The following is a 23,082-nucleotide window of genomic DNA, read 5'->3' as shown; positions in this document are numbered from 1 at the left end:
AGAGTGAACTGGAGTGTGGAAGCCCTGATGCGCTGGCGAGCGCGAGCTGGGTCGCCAGCCCAGACGCCTGCGCCGTGAGCCTCGGGGCCTCGCGCGCGGCGGGCGGGTGCCCGGTGCGCCTGCGCAGTAGGCGGCGGCGGCAGGGGGAGGCGGAGGCCGTGGAGAGGCAGCGGCAGCAGCGGGTCCCGGGACTGAGGCAGCTGCGGGGGCGGTGGCAGGCGGAAGCTGAGGTGACGAAGGCAGCGGCGGCGGCGGCCGTTTCCCTCACGGTGGCGGAGACCAAGGCGGCGGCGGCGGACGGGGAGCGGCCCGGCCCCGGCGCCCTGCTCGTTGGCTGTGGCAGGGCCGCCGTGGGGCCGGCCCGGCTCCCGCCCCCCGCGGCTCCCCCTCCGGCTCCTCCTCCGGGGAGACGCCGGGGGCCTGGCCCGGCCCGTAGTCAGACCGCTGCTGCAGCCGCCGCCGGGGGAGTCGGAGGCGGTGGCGGCGCCATGGGCGGCCTGGCCTCTGGGGGGGATGTGGAGCCGGGACTGCCCGTCGAGGTGCGCGGCTCCAACGGGGCCTTCTACAAGGTGAGGCGGCGCGCCGACCGGGGACACCCGTCTTTAGCCCCCTTCCTCCAGCCAGAGCAGGCAAGAATGGGGCGGGATCGAGCTTCTGGAGCGAAGTCCTGACCCTTGCTACCTGAGACCCAGGCTCTCGCCCGCAGCCCTCCTGGGGAGACCTCTGGAAGTTAACCCCCTTCGTCTTGTTTTTGGCCCCAGTGTTTCCCTGCTTTTACCCCCATCTCAGAGAGAATGAACATCAGGGCATCATTGTGCTTAGATCTATGCACCGCGCCCCCACCCCCGACCCCCGAGAGACCCTATTTACCCAGCTTCCTATTGACTTTTCCTGTTTCCTAGTGTAAGACATACCTTAGACCTTAATCACGTCTTCCCCACAGTCCAAGCACATGGAGAATTCTCATTATTCTCCCCTATTGCCCCCTTGGGAAGGCCGTCCCATATTAGATGCTTTCATCTTCCTGGGAGAGGCCTCTTCCTACTGGCTCTGGAAGACTCACCCCACTTTCATCTTATATTTCTGTTGCCAGCCCAAGGAGAAACGGTCATAATCCATTTATGACATCTCGTATCTTTGACCTCAGGAGCTCTGGGTTGTACCAGTCAAGTTGCTTCCTAGCCATAGGGTGGCATCTTTTCACAAGTCTCTCACCCCACCCCTTTATCCCAAGGCTAGCTGGTTTACCATTCTACCCAGGGATGGGTTTATATTTGTTATCTCACTTTGACCCCAGATACATTTAGATGATTCATTTAGTTTTTAAATGAGTGTAACGTTCATATTCATGATCTCTAAAAGGGGATTGCATGAGGAGTCCCTCTATCTTCTTAAGGATTTCCACTTCTAGAAGACTTTTGGCCACCTCTCCCAATTTGGGAATATGATAGCCTTTTTTTGAAGAAGGGGACTATCTTTAAAAGATCCTTGTTTACTTCAGCTCCCCCCTCGCCCAGGATTTGGTTCCTTGGAATTCCTTTTACTGCCACTTTCTTTATCTGTTCTGAATCCATTTTCTAGGATCTTTTTTCTCATTTAGATTAAGCCAGAGGGAGACCCCTCTTGCCTCTCAGGAATTTTTCTTTGTGTGACTGTTGTTATTTTGAACTTCTTTGGACTTTATGCCTGAAATTATTGCAGAGACTTTCTTGATTGCTGTCTTAATCTTTCATTTTACTCTGAGGAGCAACAGCTGAGATATCTTCTCATAACATCACTGTGAGAAGAGCCTCCTTTTCCTTCACTTCCCCTTCAAGCCTTTTCTCCCATAAAATACCTTTCCACCTTCATGCCCTTGGAAATGACTTTCTCCAACTTCTTCCTTGTGAAGTCATAAACTAAACTGGAAAGGGTCTCATATTTGCACTTGTAGTGGAAGGTTTCTGCCACAGCTTCAATTGGTAAGTTCAGTGTAGACATTTTTTACCCACTCTAAATGCATATCCATTTTTTTTTTTTAAAGATTAGATTTTTTCCTTTTTCTCCCCAAATCCCCCCGGTACACAGTTGTGTATTCTTCGTTGTGGGTTCTTCTAGTTGTGGCATGTGGGACGCTGCCTCAGCGTGGTCTGATGAGCAGCGCCATGTCCGCGCCCAGGATTCGAACTAACGAAACACTGGGCCGCCTGCAGCGGAGCGCGCGAACTTAACCACTCGGTCACGGGGCCAGCCCCTAAATGCATATCCATTTTTGCCTTACTTCCTTCACCAGGTTTATGTTCAGTGCTTGTGGGTACCCACATCTATCTTAACTTATCCCCTCAATTTAAGTCTGTTTTTTTATCCTAATGTTTCTGTATTCCACTGTAATCCTCAGGAACTACTTTATTCTGTGTATGAAAGACGCTCCCAGCCCATCCTCTTCTGTCATTTTTTTCTACATACTTTCCTAACTCATAGGACTTTTTCTTCTAGCTTGCCTCCATAGCATTTCTGTTTGCTTTGGCAATCTCTAATTCCTTTCTGATTCTGATAGAGTACATTTGTCTCTTATACCCTTTTCCCCCAAACTTGCATTAGCTTTGTTGAAATACCTTTCTTCATATGATTTTAGCCCCATTTTGTTCATCTTGTCCTTCATCTGGGTCCTTCCCACCCCTAAATTCTGGGTTCCAAGAAAAGGGATTCTTAAATTGAGTCTGATATCAAGATAGATGTTTACTTTTGTTCTAGGAAGCCTGGGAGCCAAGCACAGCTGGGAAAGATTGGTATCCAGTTGAAATTAACTGGGAAGGGAGATGTTTTCCTTTCCACATATGAGTGTCCAACAGAAAATCCCTCTCTGCATCTTTCCTTTTTCTCCTCTGGGCTGTGGCAATGATAGACTTGAGTGAATTGGGGACAGGATACTTTGAATCAGAGAGTAGAGTTTGGAGTTGAGCTTGAAAGCTACATAACATGGATTTTGTCTTTTGGCTACTTTAGCATTTTCTGCCCCCTGCCTCAGTTAAAAACAACAAGAAATCTCTAAATTCAACTGATCTTTCTTCAACTTTCAGTGCCATTTAGATACTTAACCATTCTGACCTTGCTACTGATTTAATATTCATGACTCAGCAGATTTCAGTGTGGGTCAAGGAGTGTTTGTTTACATTGCTCCTGAAACTATAAATTTGGGAAGGTCCCTTTTACCTCTCTCCGAATTGGGTTCTATTGTTGATAGTCTACAATACAACTACAAATGGCAGATCTGGAATCTAAGTTATCTCGTTGTTATCCAGTCACCTCTTCCTTTTCTGTCAGAAGTAATGTGTTTTATTCTTTAAGTTATGCTCTCCCAAATGAAATATCTGTTCACTTTCCAGGGTGCAGTCATCAACTTTTCAGACCTTACCTGGATATCCTAATTCCCATTCCTTTCTTAAGGAATACAGCATCTCAACTTCAACACGTGGTTTTTACCCAGACCCTTTCTGCTTTTCTCCTAGAACTCCCTCCTTTTTTTGGGAGCCCAGGACTAGAAGATAGGTTGAAGATGGGGACTAATTTCATATCTTCTAATTTGAGGAAACTGAAGTACCTAGGAACCTAGGGGTCTCTTCCTCTGTCTGGTCCTAGGTCCTATAAACCAAAGCCATGATATACCATGGCCACTGAATTAAGTCATCCTTTGCATCTAGTTGGCCTTCTAGAATCACTCACCTGCTCTTGCCCTCACCTGCTTATCTTCCCAATGAGCATGGACTGAGCAGAACTAGGAGCTCACTTTGTAACACTGGTATCTTGGGAGGAAAAAAACTGGGATGATGTGGATAGAATTTAGGAGCAGAGACTGCATTGGAATATGAAGTTGAAGAGAAAGCTTGTTTTGGACAATGTTTAAAGGAACAAGACCCTGGAAGTATAAGAATGAATGGCGTTTGGTTGAACTGCTGAGTAATGTGAGGGAAAACTCCATTCTGAGCTCTGCATTTCTGCCTTGGGGATCATGGTAGCTGGAAAAAGCGGTAATATTGCTGCCTCCGCCTGAGGGCCAACCCTAACTGTTGGAGGAGAATTGGACTAGAGCCTTAGGCATATCCTTTGTGAATGAATATATCTAGGAGTGGGAATCTCTTCACAAAAGAAGCAGGCAAGTAATTGTCCTCTTCTTCTCCTCTCTCTTCTACTTCCTTTTATCCTTAAAATGTTTTGAAAATAGCTGACTCTCTCTTGATGAACTATTTCTAAAGCTTGGAGATAGGTATTTTGGATAAAGAATTGGATAAAGTCAGCTAAAGAGGCTGGTTGGACTGTTTCTAGAAATCCAGACAGACCCTTAAAAAGGGGGAAAAGAAGAGGAAAGAGATACAATATTAGTGGTTGTGGGAGGAGGACACTTAAGGAGCTAAGGGAAGAGCCCAAAAGGAAAGAGGGACTCAAGCAAATAGTGAAGAGTAGAAGTGCCTCAGAAGAAGACTTGAGAGAATAGTAGAAGTGGGTATTGTTGGTGCTGAATGAAGAGTGGAAAAAACATTTCTGGGGAAAGGAGTGGCAGAGAAAGCTAAAGCGTGGGTAAGGAAGAGGCCAGGCAGTAGCCAGAGCACTAATGCCTTGGACAGTAGTAAGGCTCTAAGTAGTAAGGCTTCATAACAAGATCCTGTCTCGAAAGAAGAGAAAGATGGCTTGTATCAAGTGAAATTTATGCTTAGATTTTCCCACCGTAAGGAAACAGCAGTATAGTAAGTGTTTATGATTGACCAATTCTGTGAGATGGGAATAACACGTGTGCATTTTTTGTGTTTTCTCTCCTAAGCTCAGCTTTGTCCCTAGCTGCAAAGCTCAGGAATAGTTCCTGTGTATTAGCCCTTTGAAACCCCTAATTCTTTTCTAACAGCTTTAATTGACCTACAATGAAGTACACGTATTTAAAGCGTACAATTTCTTAAATTTTGACATTTGTATATATAACAAACCATCACCACAATCAAGATAATGAACTTTAACTACCAAAAGTCCTCCACCAACCACCTTGGTAGATATACTTTCTGTCGTTGTCCATTAATTTTCATTTCCTGATTTTTTGACAGAAGTGAAAAGGCAATTCAGTAGAGAAAGGATGGTCTTTTCAACAAATGGTACTCAAACAACTGTATATCCATAGGTAAAAAATGAACTTTGATCATATCTTACGCCATATACAAAATTTAACTCAAAATGGATCATAGACCTAAGTGTAAAATAAAAACTAAAACTTCTTGAAGACATAGGAGAAAACCTTTGTGACCTTGGATTAGGCAAAGGTTTCTTAGATATGAAATCAAAAGCTTGATCATAAAAGAACAAATCGATAAATTAGACTTTGTCAAAATTAGCAATCCCTAGTTTTGAGTATGTGAAAAATAGGGAGAGAAGGTAGAAAAATTGGGAGCATAGGATTGAACATAGATCTTTGGCTTCCTCGGTGAAGACACAGAAAATAGGAGGCTGACCAGCATTTCAGTCATTCCTTTTCCTCTCCCTTGTCATGATCTCAAGATTGGGGTCTTCTACAAATTTTATTATCCTTTTCAAATTCTTAGCAGTGTCATAGTCTAGCATTCAGAAATCTCACCTCTCAAGTCCTAATTTTTCCTTCTCTAAACTGTGTTCATTGTTTTGAACTGGTTATTCAGATTATTCTTTTAGGAAGGACCCAGGCATCAAGGCACCAAGTTTGCTCAGGTCTCTAGCTGTATTGGGGAGCTTGACCCTTCTCTCTCTTGGCAGATCCTGATGTCCTCTAGGTGTTCCAGGACAGCCTCACACTGTCTCATGGGATATTCTTAGCCTAGCTGAATGTTGTTGGTATTTTAATTGAACTCTGGCAAGCTGCTCAGTACAACACTAGGCAGACAGATAGGGAGGCCCCTGTGGGAGCCATAGAAGACCACCAGTTTCCAGGCTGTTCTGATGCAGATGATGTTTCCCCCTTCTACTTAGTTTCTGTCTCATCTTATTTCCGGATTTTGTCACATCTCTTTCCATGCCAGTATCGTTTCCTTTCACTCTACTTCATTCATATTCTTTCCCCAAGGCAGCTTTTTCTGGCCCTATCTTTAGATAGCTTGTGCCCCCGTCTAAAACTCTAGTTTAAGGCCTCCAAATGTCTCTCTGTGTTCCCTTGATGGCTGAGGTGGTGATAAATTGTCTTTTTTTTTTTTTACTTTGTTCTAAAATTTATTCTAGGGCTTTGTGAAGGATGTCCATGAAGACTCTGTCACCATCTTCTTTGAAAACAAGTAAGACCTTGGGAATAGAGAATCCAGCATACTAGGTCCTAAATGGAGAGTGGAGAAGAGGGGGCGGCTGAGTCTCATGAGGCATGTAATAGGTGGGAGAGAGCCAGGGGTTTGGGTGGGCAACTTACGTGGATCCCAGCAGAGGAAAGGGCCTAAATGGGGATGGGGAGGGGATTGGACCCAGTATTTAGATTCTGACAAGAGGTGGAAGACACCACTATGGAGCAGGGCCTGGGGTTTAGCCTCTTTATCACCAGAAAAGTTGGAAATTGTCCAGTAGAGGCAATAACTCCTTCCTGAAGAAATGGGCAACCACATTAACCTGAACAGCTTTCGTATCACTGTTTCCCTTGCAGCTGGCAGAGTGAGAGACAAATTCCTTTTGGGGATGTCCGGCTACCACCTCCAGCTGACTATAATAAGGAGATCACAGAAGGGGATGAGGTGGAGGTAAGGGCCATGGAGTCCACCCTTTCTACATGTCACTTTTTCCAGGTTTCTGCCTCTCCCTTACCGTGATACCAGTATCCTAGGCTCCTCACTGGATGGTTTGCTCTCCATCCTCCCCAAGCGAAGCTACCACATCAGCCAGGTAGCCTATGGAAAAGTGAAATGCAACAGTTCCCTGTCCATCACTGTGGGGATCAGCCAGACTCTGGGGGAGCTTCCCAGTTTCAGGGGATTCACTTTTATTCATTTATGATAACAGCATCTAAAATCCAATGCTCTCTGATTGTGTGTGTGTGTGTGTGTGCGTGTGCGTGTGCGTGTAAGTAAGACTGGCCCTGAGCTAACATCTCTGCCAGTCTTCCTCTATTTTGTATGTGGGACGTCACCACAGTATGGTTTGGTGAGCAGTATGTGGGTCCATGCCTAGGATCCGAACCCGCGAACCCCAGGCTGCTGAAGCGGAGCATGCAAACGTAACCACTACTCCACCGGGCCGGTCTCGCCCTCTGATTTTTAATTAGCAGCTCCTTCTAGTTTTCTTTATCTTGATTTAGGATGCCTCCCAAGTGTCTTAATGCTTATTCCATTCTTGATGTTTTTGGATGGTCCTTAATATCTCTTTTATTTTCAACTTCTCTTCAGGTTTATTCTCGAGCCAATGAGCAAGAACCTTGTGGCTGGTGGCTGGCCAGGGTGCGGATGATGAAGGGAGATGTGAGTGATGGTGAAGGCCTTTGGAGAACTGCTGAAACAAATATTTTAGTCATGGAAAGGTGGGAGATAGAAGCTCAGGTCATCCACAACTTCTCCTTTCTTCCAGTTCTATGTCATTGAATATGCCGCCTGTGATGCCACTTACAATGAGATTGTCACCCTGGAACGGCTTCGGCCAGTTAATCCCAATCCCCTTGCAACCAAAGGCAGCTTCTTCAAGGTTACTATGGCTGTGCCTGAGGATCTAAGAGAGGCGTGAGTGTTAGGGATATTGGGAGTGGGGGGCCCTCTTTACAGTCCTTGTTTCTGCCCTTATTTCTCCCAGTTTCAGTCTTCTCTCTTGTTCCCTTTGGCCCTCTAGAGCCCTTCTTGCTCCCAGTTCCTCTGTTTCCTCATCCCTGTTCTTTTACTGCACTCTTTCCTCTTTTATTTTTCTTGGGCCATCTCTCTCTTCCCTGAGCCTTTGACTACCTCTACACTCTGCCCTCTAAGCACTTTTCTCTTTCTCTGCAGCTGCTCCAATGAAAATGTCCATAAAGAGTTTAAGAAGGCATTGGGAGCAAATTGCATCTTTCTCAACATCACAAATAGTGAGCTCTTCATTCTGGTGAGTTTATTCTGCCTGAATTACACATAGACTCTGTCAAAATTTTTTCCAAGAGGCTGGCCCTGTTGCTGAGTGGTTAAGTTTGCACGCTCTGCTTCGGCGGCCCAGGGTTTCGCTGGTTTGAATCCTGGGCGCGGACATGGCATCGCTGCTCAGGCCATGCTGAGGCGGCATCCCACATGCCACAACTAGAGGGACCCGTAACTAAAATATACAACTATGTACTGGGGGTATTTGGGGAGAAAAAGCGGGGGAAAAAATTTTTCCTTTTCTGCTTTTAACTCCTTTGCAGAAAGGGAGGAGCCAAAAAATGTTTATATTTATTTGTTAGAGAGGACTTTATTGCTCCTGACTCCTGTGGGCCCAGGTAGCCCTATCTTCCCTTAGTCTTCCTCGTGTATAACCTTAATTTTTTTTTTAACCTGGCCATCATATTTCAGCCTGGGCTGGGGACCCTCTTTTGCATATTTGGACTCTGAAAAATAGACTGTACAGTTCTCACCCGTGCTTGCTCCTTTCTTGATACCTAAAACCACTTTCCTTAGGCACCTAGGTAGTAGGTCCTTGTGAGACTGACAATGATTTTCCTCTTCCCTAGCTTCATTTCTTAACTTCCCATCTTTTTCCAGAGACTCAGGCATCCTAATTCCTAGTCCCTGGCTCTCCCCCAGTATGTATTGAAAGTCAGTTTTAATGACTTTTCCATTGATTTCTTCCCAGTCAACCACAGAAGCCCCTGTGAAGCGGGCATCCCTGCTGGGTGATATGCATTTCCGAAGCCTGCGCACCAAACTGCTACTCATGTCCCGCAATGAAGAAGCTACCAAGCACCTAGAGGTAAGTTTTGGCTCCACTTCTTACTGCTGAATGGTATTGTTGTCCTCTTCCCTTCCTGCTCTATCCTCCACCCATGCTCTTATGTTTACAGAAAAAAAGTCTAAGGTCTTTCTGGGCCATTAAACCTGGGTCTGCTATTTTATCCCAGACTCCTCCAGATGGCAGATCTCCATCATAGTATATAGTACAGTTGTTTTCAAACTTTTTTTTAGCCATGGGACCTTTTGATCAAGTGATATTTTATTTTATTTAAAGTACAATGCATAAAACAGATCAGTCAGAGCAGCTCTGTCTCAAAGTGGAAGAGTGTGTGGCTCTTACCTCCACCAGCCTCCCCCAAGTGACCTCCGGGAACAAACTCACTTTGCAGGATATTTCTGAGAACCATTTGCACCCTGGCAATGCCACTAGACTTGGAATCGTAAGTCTTGCTTTGTCAAATGATTGGTTTGAAATCAATCATTTGATTTCACTGAGCTTCATCTGTGACAATGAGGTAGTTAGACTAAAATATTTCTGCAAGGTCTTTTTGACATCTTATGATGCTCAGGTTCCCTTTTCTTAGGTATTATGCCATCCTAAACAAGTAGGGTGTGTGTGTTTTTGTGTTTGAACATCCATTTCCATTTATCAAGTGAACTGATATTTTTGGGAGGCTTTTATCTAAGCCTGTGCAAATTCTGGATCATGTTAATCTTTCACTTCTCCAAGGATGCTACTCAGGGTACTTGCAGTTAAAAATTCACTATTACCCCCAATGATACGAACTGTATCTGCTGCAGTTCCCAATGAGCAAGTTTCTTGGTGACAAAAGGTAGAATATTCAACTCTGCTAGGACTTTGCTGTATTGATCTGTGTGGCATAGTGTAGCAGATAGCTAAGTTGACCATAGGTGCAAGGTCTTAAGAATAAGGACATGTCTTTGTTTTTGAGAAATCTTTCCTATTTTGTTTTTTTAAAAATTATTTTGAAATATTGACTGTATAAATACACCACCACCCTTGTACCCAGCAGACAATTTAGGCAATAAGACCATTGGCAAAGTTCTCTAGAAGACATTTGTAAATCATTGTAGATCCTCTTCCCTTCCTCCCTAACTCAGTTATTTTGAACACCCAACTTAGTTCCTTTTGCCAGCTTTCTCCTCTTGTCTAATTTAAATCCTTGCTGTAATTCAACTCCATCTATCTTGGAAGTAGGAAGTAGTGGATTGTGATCTGAGAATGTCCCCTTTCAGATATATTTCCTATTTGGTTCTTCCTACCTAGGACTGATTCTTCCAGAACCTTTCTCGTCTTTCTGCCCCTGTACCCAGGGATCCCTCTGAGGACTGGTTGAGAAATGAAGTGATAGTATGGTGTTCCATAGGCTCCTTTTATAACTTTTCTTAATCCTTTGCTTTCTATTCACCTCTTTGGGTTCTCTTTTTAGAGCTGATATTAATTTGGTAAGGTATTGTTCCTTACCTTTGTATTTACCTTGTGAGAAGTCCTTTCACACCAACCTTATTTAATCCTTTTGATAGTCTGGGAATGAGGTGGGTCAGATATAATCATTTAGTGGGTGACAGAACAGAGGCACAGGGTATGTGTTTTGTTTAGGATCACACAACCAGATAGTGTTAGAGCCAAATCCAGATCTTTGGTGGCTCCCAGCCCAAACTCTGCCCATATTACCTCCTCTCCCCACCAAGCCATTGGTATCTGGAACGTAGGAGTCAAATGAAAAGTTCCGGAATTCTCCAGCTGGTCCTGGTGGTCAGCAGGTCATTCTGGCTTGCTTTTGCACATTTTTTCCTCATTGAAGCTATGGAAAGTGTCAGGTGCCTGGGACAGGTATTCTGAGACTCCACTAACATGATTCTCACAGTGCCTTTTCCTTTCAGACAAGTAAGCAGTTGGCCGCAGCATTCCAAGAGGAGTTCACAGTGCGAGAGGACCTGATGGGACTGGCAATTGGGACTCATGGTGCCAACATCCAGCAGGCCCGAAAAGTACCTGGGGTGACTGCCATTGAGTTGGGTGAAGAGACCTGCACTTTCCGCATCTATGGGGAGGTCAGCAAAAGATATCTATCATCCAGGTCCCTTAGGGGATAGAAGGAAGAGGGGCTGAAAGAAAAAGGAAACCTGAGTCATTTTGACCTCCCTCCCTGACTTTGGTGGCGACATTTTCCCAAAGACCGTGAGTGGCAGGAAGATCATTGTTTGAAATCCAGGTCCTCTGTTGTAGTAACGATTTCCCAATCTTCTCTTAGACTCCTGAGGCATGCCGACAGGCCCGAAGCTACCTTGAGTTTTCTGAGGACTCTGTGCAGGTGCCCAGGAACCTGGTTGGTGAGTTGGGGGTGTATACGTATAAAAGAGAATACATTTGAGGTCCAGATGTGAGATTCTCTGAAGTGATCTGGACTCAGCACCTCCCTCTGGACTTCCAGTTTCACAAGGACAGAACAAAACAGTCTGTAGTAGGAAGAACAAATATCTAGGGATTGTAATATTTTGTCCTTTGAAAACTCATGAGAAACCTAGAAGCAGGAGAATAATTAAACAGAATCCATATAGAGAAGCTGAAAGATTGCTCATCTGTTTTTACTCTTTCTTTTCTTTAAAAAAAAAAAATTTTCTCTTTTACCCATTCAGGCAAAGTGATTGGAAAGAATGGGAAAGTGATCCAGGAGATTGTGGATAAATCTGGTGTGGTGAGGGTTCGAGTAGAAGGTGATAATGACAAGAAGAATCCCAGGGAGGAGGTATGGGGCAACTATGCCTAGAGATGGGTTTCCAGAAGTCTGTGGGATTGTTCTCAAAGCCATTCTTTGGGGGCTGGGATTTCTAGGGGGTGGAGCACAGTAAGTTTTGTTTCCCCCTAGTAGATGTAAAGCCCAGAAAGATCCCATTTGGGTGGGCTTCCCTAGGAGACAGGATGGGGTTAATACTTAGATTTGACTCTCCTGATCCATCTGTCCTTCCCTCTGCCCTCCAGGGAATGGTTCCCTTTATATTTGTTGGCACCCGAGAGAATATCAGCAATGCTCAGGCTCTGCTGGAATATCACCTCTCCTACCTGCAGGTACCCAAGCCGGAAGCCTGGGAGAGATGTGGGTGTAGCAAGGGGATTAAGACTGCTCCTAACTTTATTAGGAATTGTGGTACCCAGTTTGTCTCTGAGCAGAAGAGCCCCTGGGTGGAAATTTGGGGCTGGGGAGTTGGATCTCAGAATTTTCCTTGGTTAGCCAGTCTGTCTCCTTACATTCCTGAGAATTTAGATATGTAGGGTGGAGAAGCATGAAAGCAGGAGACTGTTCATTGATCTTATACTTCTTCCTCCATCTTCTACCCGACCAGGAGGTGGAGCAGCTTCGCTTGGAGAGGCTGCAAATTGATGAACAGCTTCGGCAGATTGGGCTGGGCTTTCGCCCTCCTGGGAGTGGGCGGGGCAGCGGTGGCAGTGACAAGGCTGGATATACCACTGATGAGAGCTCCTCCTCCTCCCTCCACACCACACGAACCTATGGGGGCAGCTATGGGGGCCGGGGCCGGGGCCGGAGGACAGGCGGTCCTGCCTATGGTGAGACAGCTATGGGAAAGGGAGGCGAGCACTGATAGGATTTGTGGGCAGAGGCAGAGGTCTGGGTAGAAGCTTTGAGGAAAGAGTGATGGCTGGGGGACCTGTGGGTGAGAAGGGGTAGTCTTCAGTTTGGGGGCTGTGATGGATCCTGGGGTGGGGTGAGTGACCCTGATTGAACCCCATTATGTTCTTCAGGCCCCAGCTCAGACCCATCCACAGCTTCTGAGACTGAGTCAGAGAAGAGAGAGGAGCCCAACCGAGCTGGGCCTGGTGACCGGGATCCCCCATCCCGGGTGGAAGAAAGCCGGAGGAGGCCTACTGGGGGTCGGGGTAGGGGACCCCCACCTGCCCCCCGGCCCACCTCGAGATACAGCTCGTCATCTATTAGCTCAGGTACCCGTACCAGACAGCTGGGCTCATGAATGTGGGCCAAAAGGAAACATGAAGGACTCCTGACTCCCAACTCCTCTTCTCTAACTAGTGCTGAAGGATCCAGACAGTAATCCCTACAGCCTACTGGACACATCTGAACCAGAGCCCCCAGTTGATTCAGAGCCTGGGGAACCCCCCCCAGCAAGTGCCAGGCGCCGTCGCTCTCGTCGCCGCCGCACTGACGAAGACAGAACTGTCATGGATGGAGGCCTGGAATCTGATGGGCCCAGCATGACAGAGAATGGCCTGGGTAAGGGGTGTGCCTGGTGTCTAAAATATTAGACTCAGCTCTACTATTTAGCAATATTACATATTGCAAGGAATTGAGGGATAGGACATGGGATGCATGACTCTCATTTTTCCCTGCCCCACAGAAGATGAGTCAAGACCCCAGCGTCGTAATCGGAGCCGCCGCCGTCGTAACCGTGGTAACCGGACTGATGGTTCTATCAGTGGAGACCGTCAGCCAGGTCAGCTAACACTGGATGCAGCATCCTTCCTCAGCTGAGAGAATGGATGCCTCCTAACCTGTGAAAACCAGGATTGGGGTTCAGTGAATTTCTAGGGGCTGGACACCTGGGTTCCTTCTGAAACTCTTGATCCTCTGCCTTCCCCAGTGACTGTGGCTGACTATATCTCCCGAGCAGAGTCTCAAAGCCGCCAGCGGCCACCTCTGGAACGCACTAAACCCTCAGAGGATTCTCTTTCAGGACAGAAGGTAGGCAGGCAAGACGTAGTTGACTCCACCTCCTTTTTTATTCTTCTGGGGTGGGGGGGCACAAGAAAATTCCCAAAGAAATCTCTTACTAAATTGCAGAGGAGGCTATGTCTGATGGAGTTTAGACTGTATTTAGAATAGTGGAAAGTTTAAATAGAAGAGAGGAAAGTTTGGTTCATATTTTCTGGATCCCAGTAAGAGTGACTAGAGACATCAGGGGACCAACCCTAAGGTCACCACATGCCAGGAGGGCTCGGGTGGTAGGGAATGTCATTACCTGAATTTCTACTGACTGCTTTCTTTTCCTTCCTCTTCCTTTTCTTTCCCACTTTCCTCTCAGGGTGACTCTGTCAGCAAGCTTCCTAAGGGCCCCTCAGAGAATGGGGAGCTCTCTGCCCCCCTGGAGTTGGGTAGTTTGGTGAATGGGGTTTCATAAAACCTCCAGCCCGCATCCCTCCCTTCTCCGTCTCGCTTGCTGCCCAACACCATGGCCCTCACAGGCCCGACTGACCTGCGCTGGAGCTGCTCTTATCTAGGGGGGTGGGGGGTGGCACAGCAGCTTGGGTCCCCCCCAACCTCCAGGAGCTAGTGGAGGGGTGTGTAACAGGGTCATACCCCCCTCCCTCTTGTCCACCCTACCCCCAGGGTGAGGGGAGCCTCTCTCCTTCCCCATCAGACTGGATGTGCCTTTATCCTCTAATGCCCCAATCTCTCTCTGAACACCCCCATTCTCCACCTGTTGGTGCGGGGTGCTCCTTGACCCACCCAGATTTGACAGTTCAGGGGGGCTCCCCTGCTATCCCTCCTCCCATCCTGTACCCCCCATTTCTGGGGCCTCATCACTGTGGAAGACGGGGATAGTAAGGATATAAGTGGGTGGGAGGCATGGGGAAGGTTTTGGAGTAGAACCAGGGGTGTATATGAAGGGGGGTGACAAGGTCCCCCAGGGGAGGGGGGACCAACCTTGTCTGGTGGATGAGAAGGCGTATTTATTTTTCACTGTACAGTATTTAAAAAGAGAATAAAAAAAAACCCAAATGGCACTCTGGTTCCTGTGCCTCCCTTGTGCCCAGTTTGGCCCATCTGTCTCTCTAGGACTGCTCTGCCCTGGCCCCTGGCCCTTGTTTCCTGTCCACACCTGGCTTCTCTGGTGTTCCAAAGATGGTCTATTTGTGGGAATTCCTGACATTCCTAAGTTCCCTAGGCCCAGGTACCCTCCTGGTCCAGAGGAGTGGCTTGTCTTGCTGCTGCTCCCCTCCCCCAGGTTCACTGGTAGAGGGAGCTAGGCCACTCCTATACCCTGAGTCACAGCGGGCTAGTAGGGCTGCTCACGAAGCTGGAGCTGTTCTAAAACCTGAGAGCCAAGGCAGGCTGCTTAATCGGATTACCTGAGGCCTGAAGCTTGGGCTGGGCCTTGGGCAGAGTGAGGAGCAGGGTGCCCTCACAACAGCTGGGACCTAGGTGTCGAGCCCTTTTACCTCCTGGTTCTCTGCTCTGGATCCAGGCTTTTTCTCCAGCATCCACATCACTGACCTTTCAGCCCCAGGGAGTTGTTCTGGAGTTCCTGGCTCCCTGTCTCCTGACTTGAGGTTTGGAGATAAAATGTACCATAATCCAGTGGTTCAGTGGTGGTGGAGAAACCTAGGTTTAGGGGCTAGAGTTGGGAGGGTTTCAGTTTTCTCACCTGGAGAGAGAGTTTGAATCACCACCCAAGCACCTGCTGGGATGACTCAGGAAACAAAAATGGCCTACCTCTCAGACTGCCTGACTTTCTTGCCCCAGGGGCTGGTTGGGGGTTTGAGGAGCAATAGGCACAAGAAAAGGGTGGTGGGGTGACGAGTGGGGGGGTGGGGTGAGTCCAAGTTCCTCCTAGCACAGCTCTGACCCTGAGAGCTTTTGATCACCCTGTGCTTGATCCCATCGTGCAAAGGAATTGACTTTAAATTACCAAAGCTTAAGAAGGGAGGGGAAGATGTTCTCAGCTACTGGGGCTGGAAGGCCTGACATCTGGGTGTTGGGTGGGGAGGGGGCGTGGTGCCCTGAGGAGGTGTGTTGGGGGCTGGGAAGAACAGGACACCTGGGTTTGCCTAAGGGAGGGGTGATGTTGGTGCCCTTAAGGAGGCGCGGTCTGCTGGGAGGGAATGGGGAGGAGTCAGTCGTTAAAAGCTGTTCCTGGGTTTGGCTGAGCCACCAGACACAGACACAGGCCAGGTGAGAGGGCTGTGGCACCTGGGCTGCGCCGCCTGGCAGCTACGGAACTGCAGAGACCCAGAGTGAAGGTTTACTGCTTCCACCAAAGGTCGGCCGGAGGCCAGGAGCGGGTAGGGGAGTGGGACTGGGTCGGGTACCTCCAGGCAACAAGAAAAGGAGAGTACAACCTGTCCAATACCAGGTACCAGACGGGATTTCGCACTCCCCAAAGCCAGCCAAATTGGTTGGGAGCAGGGGCTCCATTAGGACTCTGAACTTCGGGACGATATATACTTTTTAAGGACACGAGTTTCTCTGGAACAATTCCAGACCAAGAAGACACTTCCATTTTAAGGATACCGGGTTTGGGGATCAACGTTTCACTTTGGAGGGGAGCGCGTGTGGGACACCCTCTTAAGGCTTTCTCCAAACCGCCATGGCGCTACCTGGCTCCTCACAGGACCAGGCCTGGAGCTTGGAACCTTCCACTCCCACAGCCCCTAGCTCCTCGTCCTCGGGCTCCCAGGAGCGGGAGAGCGCTGGCAGCCCAGTGGTCTCCGGGGGGCTTCCCTTGGAGAAGGTGAAGCGGCCCATGAACGCGTTCATGGTGTGGAGCTCCGCTCAGCGCCGCCAGATGGCGCAGCAGAACCCAAAGATGCACAACTCTGAGATCTCCAAGCGCCTAGGCGCGCAGTGGAAGCTGCTGGGCGAGGACGAGAAGCGGCCCTTCGTTGAAGAGGCTAAGCGGCTCCGGGCCCGGCACTTGCGCGACTACCCCGACTATAAGTATCGGCCTCGGCGCAAGACTAAGAGCTCAGGCGCCAGGCCGCCCCACTTTGGACAGGGAAGCAGCAGCGTAGCTGGCGGCGCACCAGTCTGGGGGTCCGTGTACACGACTACCCAGGGGAGCAGAGGCTTTGGGTACCAGCCCCCCAACTACTCGACAGCCTACCTGCCTGGCAGTTACGGGTGAGTGCCTGGGTAGCGGGGTGAGGAAGGAAACGCTTGTGCCCCCTTCCTGGAGCCTGGTGGGGGCAGATACAAGAGGACCTGGCCGGGGGGGGTGCCCTAAGCCCAGCCAAGCAGAGGCCATTCGGGATGGGGGTAGTTGGGGGCTATTGCTGAGGTTTGCGCGGCACCACCCCAGTGCCCAGTGAGGGTGGGGGTGGGAGTTCTAGCGGCCCAGGGTTTTCCTAAAGGACGTTTCCATCGCAGTGTGGCAGTGGTGGCCCTGCAGGGGCAGACCACAGGCCCCTGGACGTGACTACGTTCCTTCTAGTTACCTGAATTTCCCATTTCCCCTGCTTCTGGCCCTCTTGTGACCCGGCTTCCTCTCCCAGCCCCCGGGGCAAGGAGAGGCCAAGCCCAACTCTGCCCCTTCCTGGCCTGCCGCCCCAAGAGGAAAACAGGCACTGCACGCAAGCCCGCTCTTGAGCGTGCCCCAACATGGCTGCGCTGCTCTCTAAGCCATCCTGAGGTCTGGTTCCGGACCTGCGGTACCCAGGGGGGCCTGGATAGCAGGGATGGGTAGGTGGGTAACAAGCTCTACCTCTGACCAGAACTGGTCAGACCCACCCCGACATGCGAGTTAGGAACTCTGCTTGACACCTCCAACCCAGGGAAGTGCTAACCCCTGTGTTTTCTCTTTGCAGCTCTTCCCACTGTAAACCAGAGGCCCCCTCGCCATGCTCCCTCCCTCCGAATAACCCCAGGATCCAAGGGGAGCTGCTCCCCCCCTATAGCCCCTACCTACCCCCAGGCTCTCCCACTTCGTACAACCCTCCCCTTTCAGGGGCCCCCATGCCCTTAACCCACCTCTAACCCTCATGGACATGGACCTGCCAGGAAGGGTTCCAGCCTCCTTTTTCACCCAGAAACACCCCCCACCCCCCATTCCCAGGCTGTAAACTCTTCTTTAGAACTGTGATGGACCACAGTTCAGAGAAGGCCTGCAGTCCCCCCACCACGAAAGCCAGGGGAAGCAACACTACACTTATATTTTTTTGTAGGACAAACACAGTTTTGTACGATTGGACCATGTCTCTGTGTCTTTATTGCCCCATTTCTGTTCCCCTCACTGCAGCAGGAACCAGCGCGCTCTCCACTCCCTTCCGCCTGGACCTGCCAGAGCAGGAACCTCCACCCCACCCCGGGGCCCTGCCTGAGTCATTCTCCGTCCCCCTTCCCCCACCCAGCACTGGGGTCCAGGAGTCAGTCCCAGCCAGGCTGAGGGAGGGAGAAGCCACAAGCCCCTTAGTCTCTTCCACTGTCCAGGGTCTGTCCTGTAGGGCCAGAAGGAAAGTGAGAAGACAGGAGAACAGGGCAAGACTTGCCCAGAATAGGTAAGTAGCTGAAAATTGCTGCTAAAGGAAAAATCTCAGCCAAATGATTAGGTGAATTAATAGTACATGCACAGGACAGCACAAAATAAATCAAAATATTACCCTGAAAATCTCTACCCCCATCCTTCCTAATGAACAAACCCTGATCCAAGAGGTTGCAATTGGCAGAAGAATGGCAGATGATTAAAAGTCACACCAGCACACTGGTTCAGATGGGAGGACCCTGAGGTTGGATGGATGAATAGAAACATGGAATGGACTCTCGTAGCCAGCTCAGCCCTATTCCTTTTTCGTGTGGGGAGCCTTTGCATTCCAGTAGAAGAGGAGCTGGGCAACAATGAGGCCGTTGAAGAGGGCAGCGACAACAAAGGTTCCAGCCATGAGAGGATCTCCAGTTTCCTGGATGTGAGAGACAGAGCTAGGGTCACTCTTAAAAAAGAAAAAAAAAAAAGGTTCCAGAGAAGGGACAGCTTTAAAGTCTCAGCTGGGAAAGATAAGACGAGGTTTTAGTGCCCTCTAGAGGGGAGAAGGTGCACTCACCTGAATGGAGGTGAAGATTCTGGCCAGGGAGCCCCCAAAGAGCAGAAAGACTGTGACAGCTGAGAGCTGGCCTGTGTGCCCGTTGCGGTAGTTGGTGACTGCCTGGAGCAGCTAGGGGAGGAGTTGAGACCCTTTGTTCTGTCATCTGAAGTCTTCCCATGTTCCCATCACAGATTTCCCCATTCCTTTCAGTACGACACCCCCACACTTTGAGCTTCTACTCTGCCCCTCACCCAGCCCCCCTCCTAACATCCTTCCCCTTGTTCCCAGTACTCACCTTTCCCACCACCACAGCAGGCACATTGGAGGCCTGGAGCAGGGTGACTACAGCCAGGGGAGTCAGTGGTGAAAGCAGCACCAGCAGGACCAGGGCGTAGCAGGCCAGGAAAGCAACACCTAGGAGTCAGGGAAGCAAGGAGTCCTCCTCAACCTCTCAAGTCCTCTGGCTTCCCCAGGCCTGAGTTCCCAGCAGGGCTCCCAAGAGCCGCAGCCTGCTCTTAGGTAAGTCCCCAGCACCTTTCACAGTTTGTCCTCTGTAGTGCAGGATCAGGAAGCAGATGGTGATGGTCTGGAGCATCAGGAACAGGGCTTCACCCCAAGAGCTGCAGAGTCAAGAGTTGGGAGGAAGAAAGGCGGGCCTGGAAAGAGGCAAGGAAAGCCTCCATGGCCCGTCCATCTGGGACACAATTCCCTGATTATTCCCTGTCTTCCACAGCCCTACGGGTTCCTCACCTCCTGCATCCCAGCAGCCCCCACCTGACTGACTCAGTCTGGATCCTGGGCATTCTTGGGATGCTCACCTCCTCTCATCTCCACAGATGATGACTAAATTTCCACAAGAGCTTAAGCCTTCCTGCCCTTTTACCTCCCTCACCCCAACCTCCACTAGAGCTGTGAGCATTTACCATTGGAGATAAAGGGCAGGCCCCTCACCTGAAAGGGAAGTTGTTGGTGATGCTGTAGACCATGGTCCCAGTCAATGCCACTAGCTCCAGCATTACTGACTGGAGACTCAATCCTTCTGCGCTCTTGGCTCCCAGGATTTTAAACACCTGGGGCAGTTTTACTGGAGAAAGGATGAGAGGGGCAGGGTTGAGGAGCTGACATTCCATGGCAGTGCAACACAACAACTACACAGCAGACTGGGGAGCATGTTAACCCCACTTCTGGTTAAGGGACCCACCCAGTTTATGGCATCTTAGCACTCCACCCCCATGGCAACAGCAGGAAAGGAAGATAAGATACACACCCAGAAGTGATCCAGCCACAAGGCTCAGCCCCAGGACTTTGCTGAGGAGAATCTTGAGGCAGGGGACTGAGAAGAGAAAAAGGGGTAAGCAGAGATGAGAACTCCGGAATCCAGGCCAGGGCTTTCAGGAGCAGCACAGGCCTAAAGGCTTTAAGTGCTCCTGTGGGTGGCCGCTGCTGTTAAGACCTTGAGACCACACAAGGAAGCCTTGGGTTGTCTGGAAGCAGGTGAAAAAGTCCTGATCCTTCCCGCTCCAAATCCTACCACATTCAAACCAGGTGACTTTCCCAAACAGCTCTGACCATTCCTTTCCTCTGAGCCATTCTTAATTCCCTGTAGATTACATCTAAAACAGCTTGGTCGGACTTCCAAGGCTCTCTATTGCATCCCTGTATAAAGCTGAGCAATGCCCAAAAGCCCTTGGATGCTTTATTCCCCTCCACTGAGCAACTAGGCGATCCACTTCACCTGTCTTCTCTTCCCAAGGACAGGTCTCACTCATTCCTGGACCCTCTGTCCCTGGCCCCACTCAGGAACTTAACCCTATCCTAGGGCTTGCTCTTCTGCCCTGGCCATCCATAGCTACGCTAGCCTCGAAGCCCTCCCCACAAGGAGCTTGGCCCGGTGGGATACCATGAACTGACAGGGGCAGACTGGGAAGGCTTCCCAAAGGATCTGATGTCTGAGGTGGGCTTTGCTGTGGAGTTGCCTCGTAGACAGACAGAGGAAGGAAGTTAAGTTATTCCAAAATTAGACTGTGAGCAAATATGTAGGCTGGAAGGAACGTCAACAAGACGGCAGAAGCCTCTGGGCTGAAGGCCTGGATTCGTCAGAGGCTTTTAATCAAGTGTTACCTTGTTCCTAAAGGTACGGCGGCCTATTAAAGGTTGGAACGATTTGATCAGATTTTAACTTTGTTTTGTAAAATTTGAGTCTTTTCGTCTTTCACTATCGCTAAAGCTTAAACTTCCCAAAGAAAGTACTTCCAACCGGCAACTCCCCCTCTTGCCCAAATATGGCGTCCTCCCTCTATGGAAACCAAGACACTCTCCTCCCTCTCAGATGTGACTTCCGCACAGCACAGAGTGGCAGCAGTCGCCGTCGTCACTTAATCCTCGGTCATGCCCCACTGACAGCCCAAGGGCACTCGAGCAGAACCTTGCACGGATGCCGAGTACAACTTACCGTGAAGCAAGTCCCACTGGACAAAAATTTGGTCGTAGCATTTCTCAGGTAAAAGAAGCGGCACCAACAGCCGCTTAAGCGCCCCGTCTGCCTCGGCCGCCATATTGCAAAGCTTACTTCCGCCAGTCTCTCCAAACGTCCACTGACTGACAATGCGCATGCGCGCTCTGGGTACGCTTTCTCTTTCTTCCCGCGACTCCGCGGGACAGTGCCCTGTGTTCCGCCTTTTCTTACGCCACCCCACCTTCAGTAGCGTAAGATGGGTCTCGTCCAGAGACCACATTTTGGGCGCGCCCTCCCTGCTGTTCGAATTTTACAGCGTGCCAAGGCTGTACGCCTGCGCAGTTCGGTCTTTCGCGCCTTTATTTACGCTTCCACTTCGGAAGCAAGATTTATCCTCCTGCCTTTCTCAGCTGCTTCGGCTCGGCGCCATCTTGTCTTCTCCCAGCTGACTTTACGTTGTTCGAAGTTGAGAGAGAAGGAGCGTGAGTCTCCAAAATGGCGTTGGGTGGGGGCGCTGTAGCTCTGTATCTTCTGTTCTCCTAGCGTCTTCGGAGGGAAGGGCGCCAGCGGGAGCGGGACAGTCTGCACGGGGCAGCTCTCCATGGGCACCGGCTCGCGCAGGACCCACGCTTCCCCCTCCTCTGGTTCGCCCAGGCCTTGGCGGATGGGTGTGCCGGCGGCTGCCCGGCCGGGACAGTGAAGCAGAAGAGGAGGAGGAGGGGAGGGCGAGCCCAGTTCCAGGAGAGAACTCCAGCCCCCTGCGGGCCCCAGCGCCTAAGCCACCACCGCAGGCCCAGGCCTGGCAGCCTCCGTGAAGCACAGGGCCCCGGCGTTTCCTCCCACCCCGCTGCCCCCAGGGCACCACCTCTAGGCCAAGTCCCGTTCCTCCGCCTTCCGTGACCATGTGCTGAGCAAGGACTTAAGCAAGGCCGAGTGGGCGCAGCACCTCGGCTTGGGAAAGGGCAGCTTGGACTACCAGGCGGGAGCGATGCCCTTAGCCACCTGCTGCTGGGACACGAACTCTCGGCCATCCCAGTGGAGGGGGGCCTGGCCATCACGCTGTGTTGGCCAGGCGTCTGCTGCGAGTACCACATTTTTGAGCAGCTCCTCAGTGACTCTCACCACCGTCTGCAAGGTCATACAGGATGTCCGTGACGCGGTAGTTGGGCTGCTGGGGCCCTGCTACTTGCGGGCTGCCCTCAGTGGGGTGGGTCTTCAGGTCCTGGTGGCTGCTTTCTGTCACCTTACAGGGTTCCTACAACTGGAAAGGCCCCATTCTGGCCCCCAGCCATTGCACCAAGGCCTACTGTAAAGGGGGGACTGGCACTCAGTGGTAGTGCAGGCTGTGGCTGGCTGGGAGGCCCTTTCTAGAATCTGAACATTGGCTGCCACCCACCACCACTAGCTACACCACCACTGGGGACTTAAGGGTTGGCTGTACGGTGGCCCAGGCTGGAGCCATGTTTTCCTAGGAGCACCGAGGGTAACTGTACGTGAAGGTCAGAGTACCTACTGCTTCCATGGTTGATGAAACCCTTTGCAAATGAGACAGGAGCATCCCAGATGCACTGAGGGTTTAATCAGGCTGTTCAGCTAGCCCTGGACACGGTGGGCAGGGAATTCTTGTGCTAAAGAGCCACAGGCGCAGCCTTTGGAGACAAAATGACACAGACTTGACTTTTCCCCACTCACTCATTGCTAGTGCTGCTTCCATCACCTGTCTATGAGGGTCGGGAAGAAGACTGTTGGGCTCCACCAGATTGGAGGGGAGGGGGATCTGGAGCAGCCAGGGGCCCCAGAGAAGAGGAGAAAGGGAGGGGAGGCAGATTCAACACCAGTTGTGCCAGGCTTTGGGAGATGAACCCATGAAGGCATTTGGTCACACATGGGCATTTTCATCCCTCCTCACCAGCTGTTTCGGGCTCCCTGAGACACAACCATGAAAAGCACAGGAAGACATGTGACAAAAAACTCACGGCTTTTAA

General features: G+C 50.2%; 3 protein-coding genes across 5 annotated transcripts; 2 read left to right on the top strand and 1 right to left on the bottom strand.

The window, feature by feature from the left end:
- Nucleotides 1–121: 121 nt before the first annotated feature.
- FXR2 (FMR1 autosomal homolog 2) lies at nucleotides 122–14,631 on the top strand. Of its 2 annotated transcripts, none has more exons than XM_023653458.2 (17): nucleotides 122–569; nucleotides 6,208–6,260; nucleotides 6,617–6,710; nucleotides 7,353–7,424; nucleotides 7,531–7,679; nucleotides 7,938–8,031; nucleotides 8,752–8,868; nucleotides 10,755–10,925; nucleotides 11,126–11,204; nucleotides 11,511–11,620; nucleotides 11,854–11,940; nucleotides 12,216–12,438; nucleotides 12,634–12,831; nucleotides 12,920–13,120; nucleotides 13,245–13,340; nucleotides 13,488–13,588; nucleotides 13,929–14,631. In XM_023653458.2, the coding sequence occupies exons 1-17, from the start codon at nucleotides 489–491 to the stop codon at nucleotides 14,022–14,024; spliced, it is 2,022 nt and encodes a 673-aa protein (XP_023509226.1). In that variant the 5' UTR covers nucleotides 122–488; the 3' UTR covers nucleotides 14,025–14,631. The 2 variants fall into 2 exon arrangements, with proteins under 2 accessions (XP_023509226.1, XP_070084199.1); XM_070228098.1 differs by lacking the exon at nucleotides 122–569 and adding an exon at nucleotides 3,426–4,132.
- An 18-nt stretch (nucleotides 14,632–14,649) lies between these two features.
- SOX15 (SRY-box transcription factor 15) lies at nucleotides 14,650–17,813 on the top strand. The gene is made up of 2 exons (XM_001504783.5): nucleotides 14,650–16,747; nucleotides 17,431–17,813. Exons 1-2 carry the CDS (start codon nucleotides 16,215–16,217, stop codon nucleotides 17,597–17,599), a joined length of 702 nt encoding a protein of 233 aa, XP_001504833.1. The 5' UTR covers nucleotides 14,650–16,214; the 3' UTR covers nucleotides 17,600–17,813.
- Nucleotides 17,799–22,913, bottom strand: MPDU1 (mannose-P-dolichol utilization defect 1). Of its 2 annotated transcripts, XM_001504782.6 has the most exons (7): nucleotides 21,095–22,913; nucleotides 19,910–19,975; nucleotides 19,594–19,726; nucleotides 19,177–19,262; nucleotides 18,938–19,056; nucleotides 18,661–18,771; nucleotides 17,799–18,519 (listed from the first exon to the last, which is right to left on the bottom strand). In XM_001504782.6, the coding sequence occupies exons 1-7, from the start codon at nucleotides 21,375–21,377 to the stop codon at nucleotides 18,400–18,402; spliced, it is 918 nt and encodes a 305-aa protein (XP_001504832.4). In that variant the 5' UTR covers nucleotides 21,378–22,913; the 3' UTR covers nucleotides 17,799–18,399. The 2 variants fall into 2 exon arrangements, with proteins under 2 accessions (XP_001504832.4, XP_023509229.2); XM_023653461.2 differs by lacking the exon at nucleotides 19,910–19,975.
- Between the last annotated feature and the right edge of the window lie 169 nt (nucleotides 22,914–23,082).

This window comes from Equus caballus, chromosome 11 (genome assembly GCF_041296265.1).
Source record: "Equus caballus isolate H_3958 breed thoroughbred chromosome 11, TB-T2T, whole genome shotgun sequence".
Classification (NCBI taxonomy): Eukaryota; Metazoa; Chordata; class Mammalia; order Perissodactyla; family Equidae; genus Equus; species Equus caballus.
This window is presented reverse-complemented; position numbering and strand designations above follow the sequence as displayed.

Bases quoted from the DNA above. Each gene is read 5' to 3' on its own strand.
- FXR2 (XM_023653458.2), top strand. From the start codon at position 489: ATGGGCGGCCTGGCCTCTGGGGGGGATGTGGAGCCGGGACTGCCCGTC. The intron at 11,205-11,510 runs GTGAGTTGGGGG...TTACCCATTCAG, and splicing joins GGTGCCCAGGAACCTGGTTG to GCAAAGTGATTGGAAAGAAT. The intron at 13,121-13,244 runs GTAAGGGGTGTG...CCTGCCCCACAG, and splicing joins CATGACAGAGAATGGCCTGG to AAGATGAGTCAAGACCCCAG.
- SOX15 (XM_001504783.5), top strand. From the start codon at position 16,215: ATGGCGCTACCTGGCTCCTCACAGGACCAGGCCTGGAGCTTGGAACCT. The intron at 16,748-17,430 runs GTGAGTGCCTGG...TTCTCTTTGCAG, and splicing joins TACCTGCCTGGCAGTTACGG to CTCTTCCCACTGTAAACCAG.
- MPDU1 (XM_001504782.6), bottom strand. From the start codon at position 21,377: ATGTGGTCTCTGGACGAGACCCATCTTACGCTACTGAAGGTGGGGTGG. The intron at 19,263-19,593 runs GTGAGGGGCCTG...TTGACTCTGCAG, and splicing joins ACCAACAACTTCCCTTTCAG to CTCTTGGGGTGAAGCCCTGT. The intron at 18,520-18,660 runs GTGAGTGCACCT...TCTCACATCCAG, and splicing joins GAATCTTCACCTCCATTCAG to GAAACTGGAGATCCTCTCAT.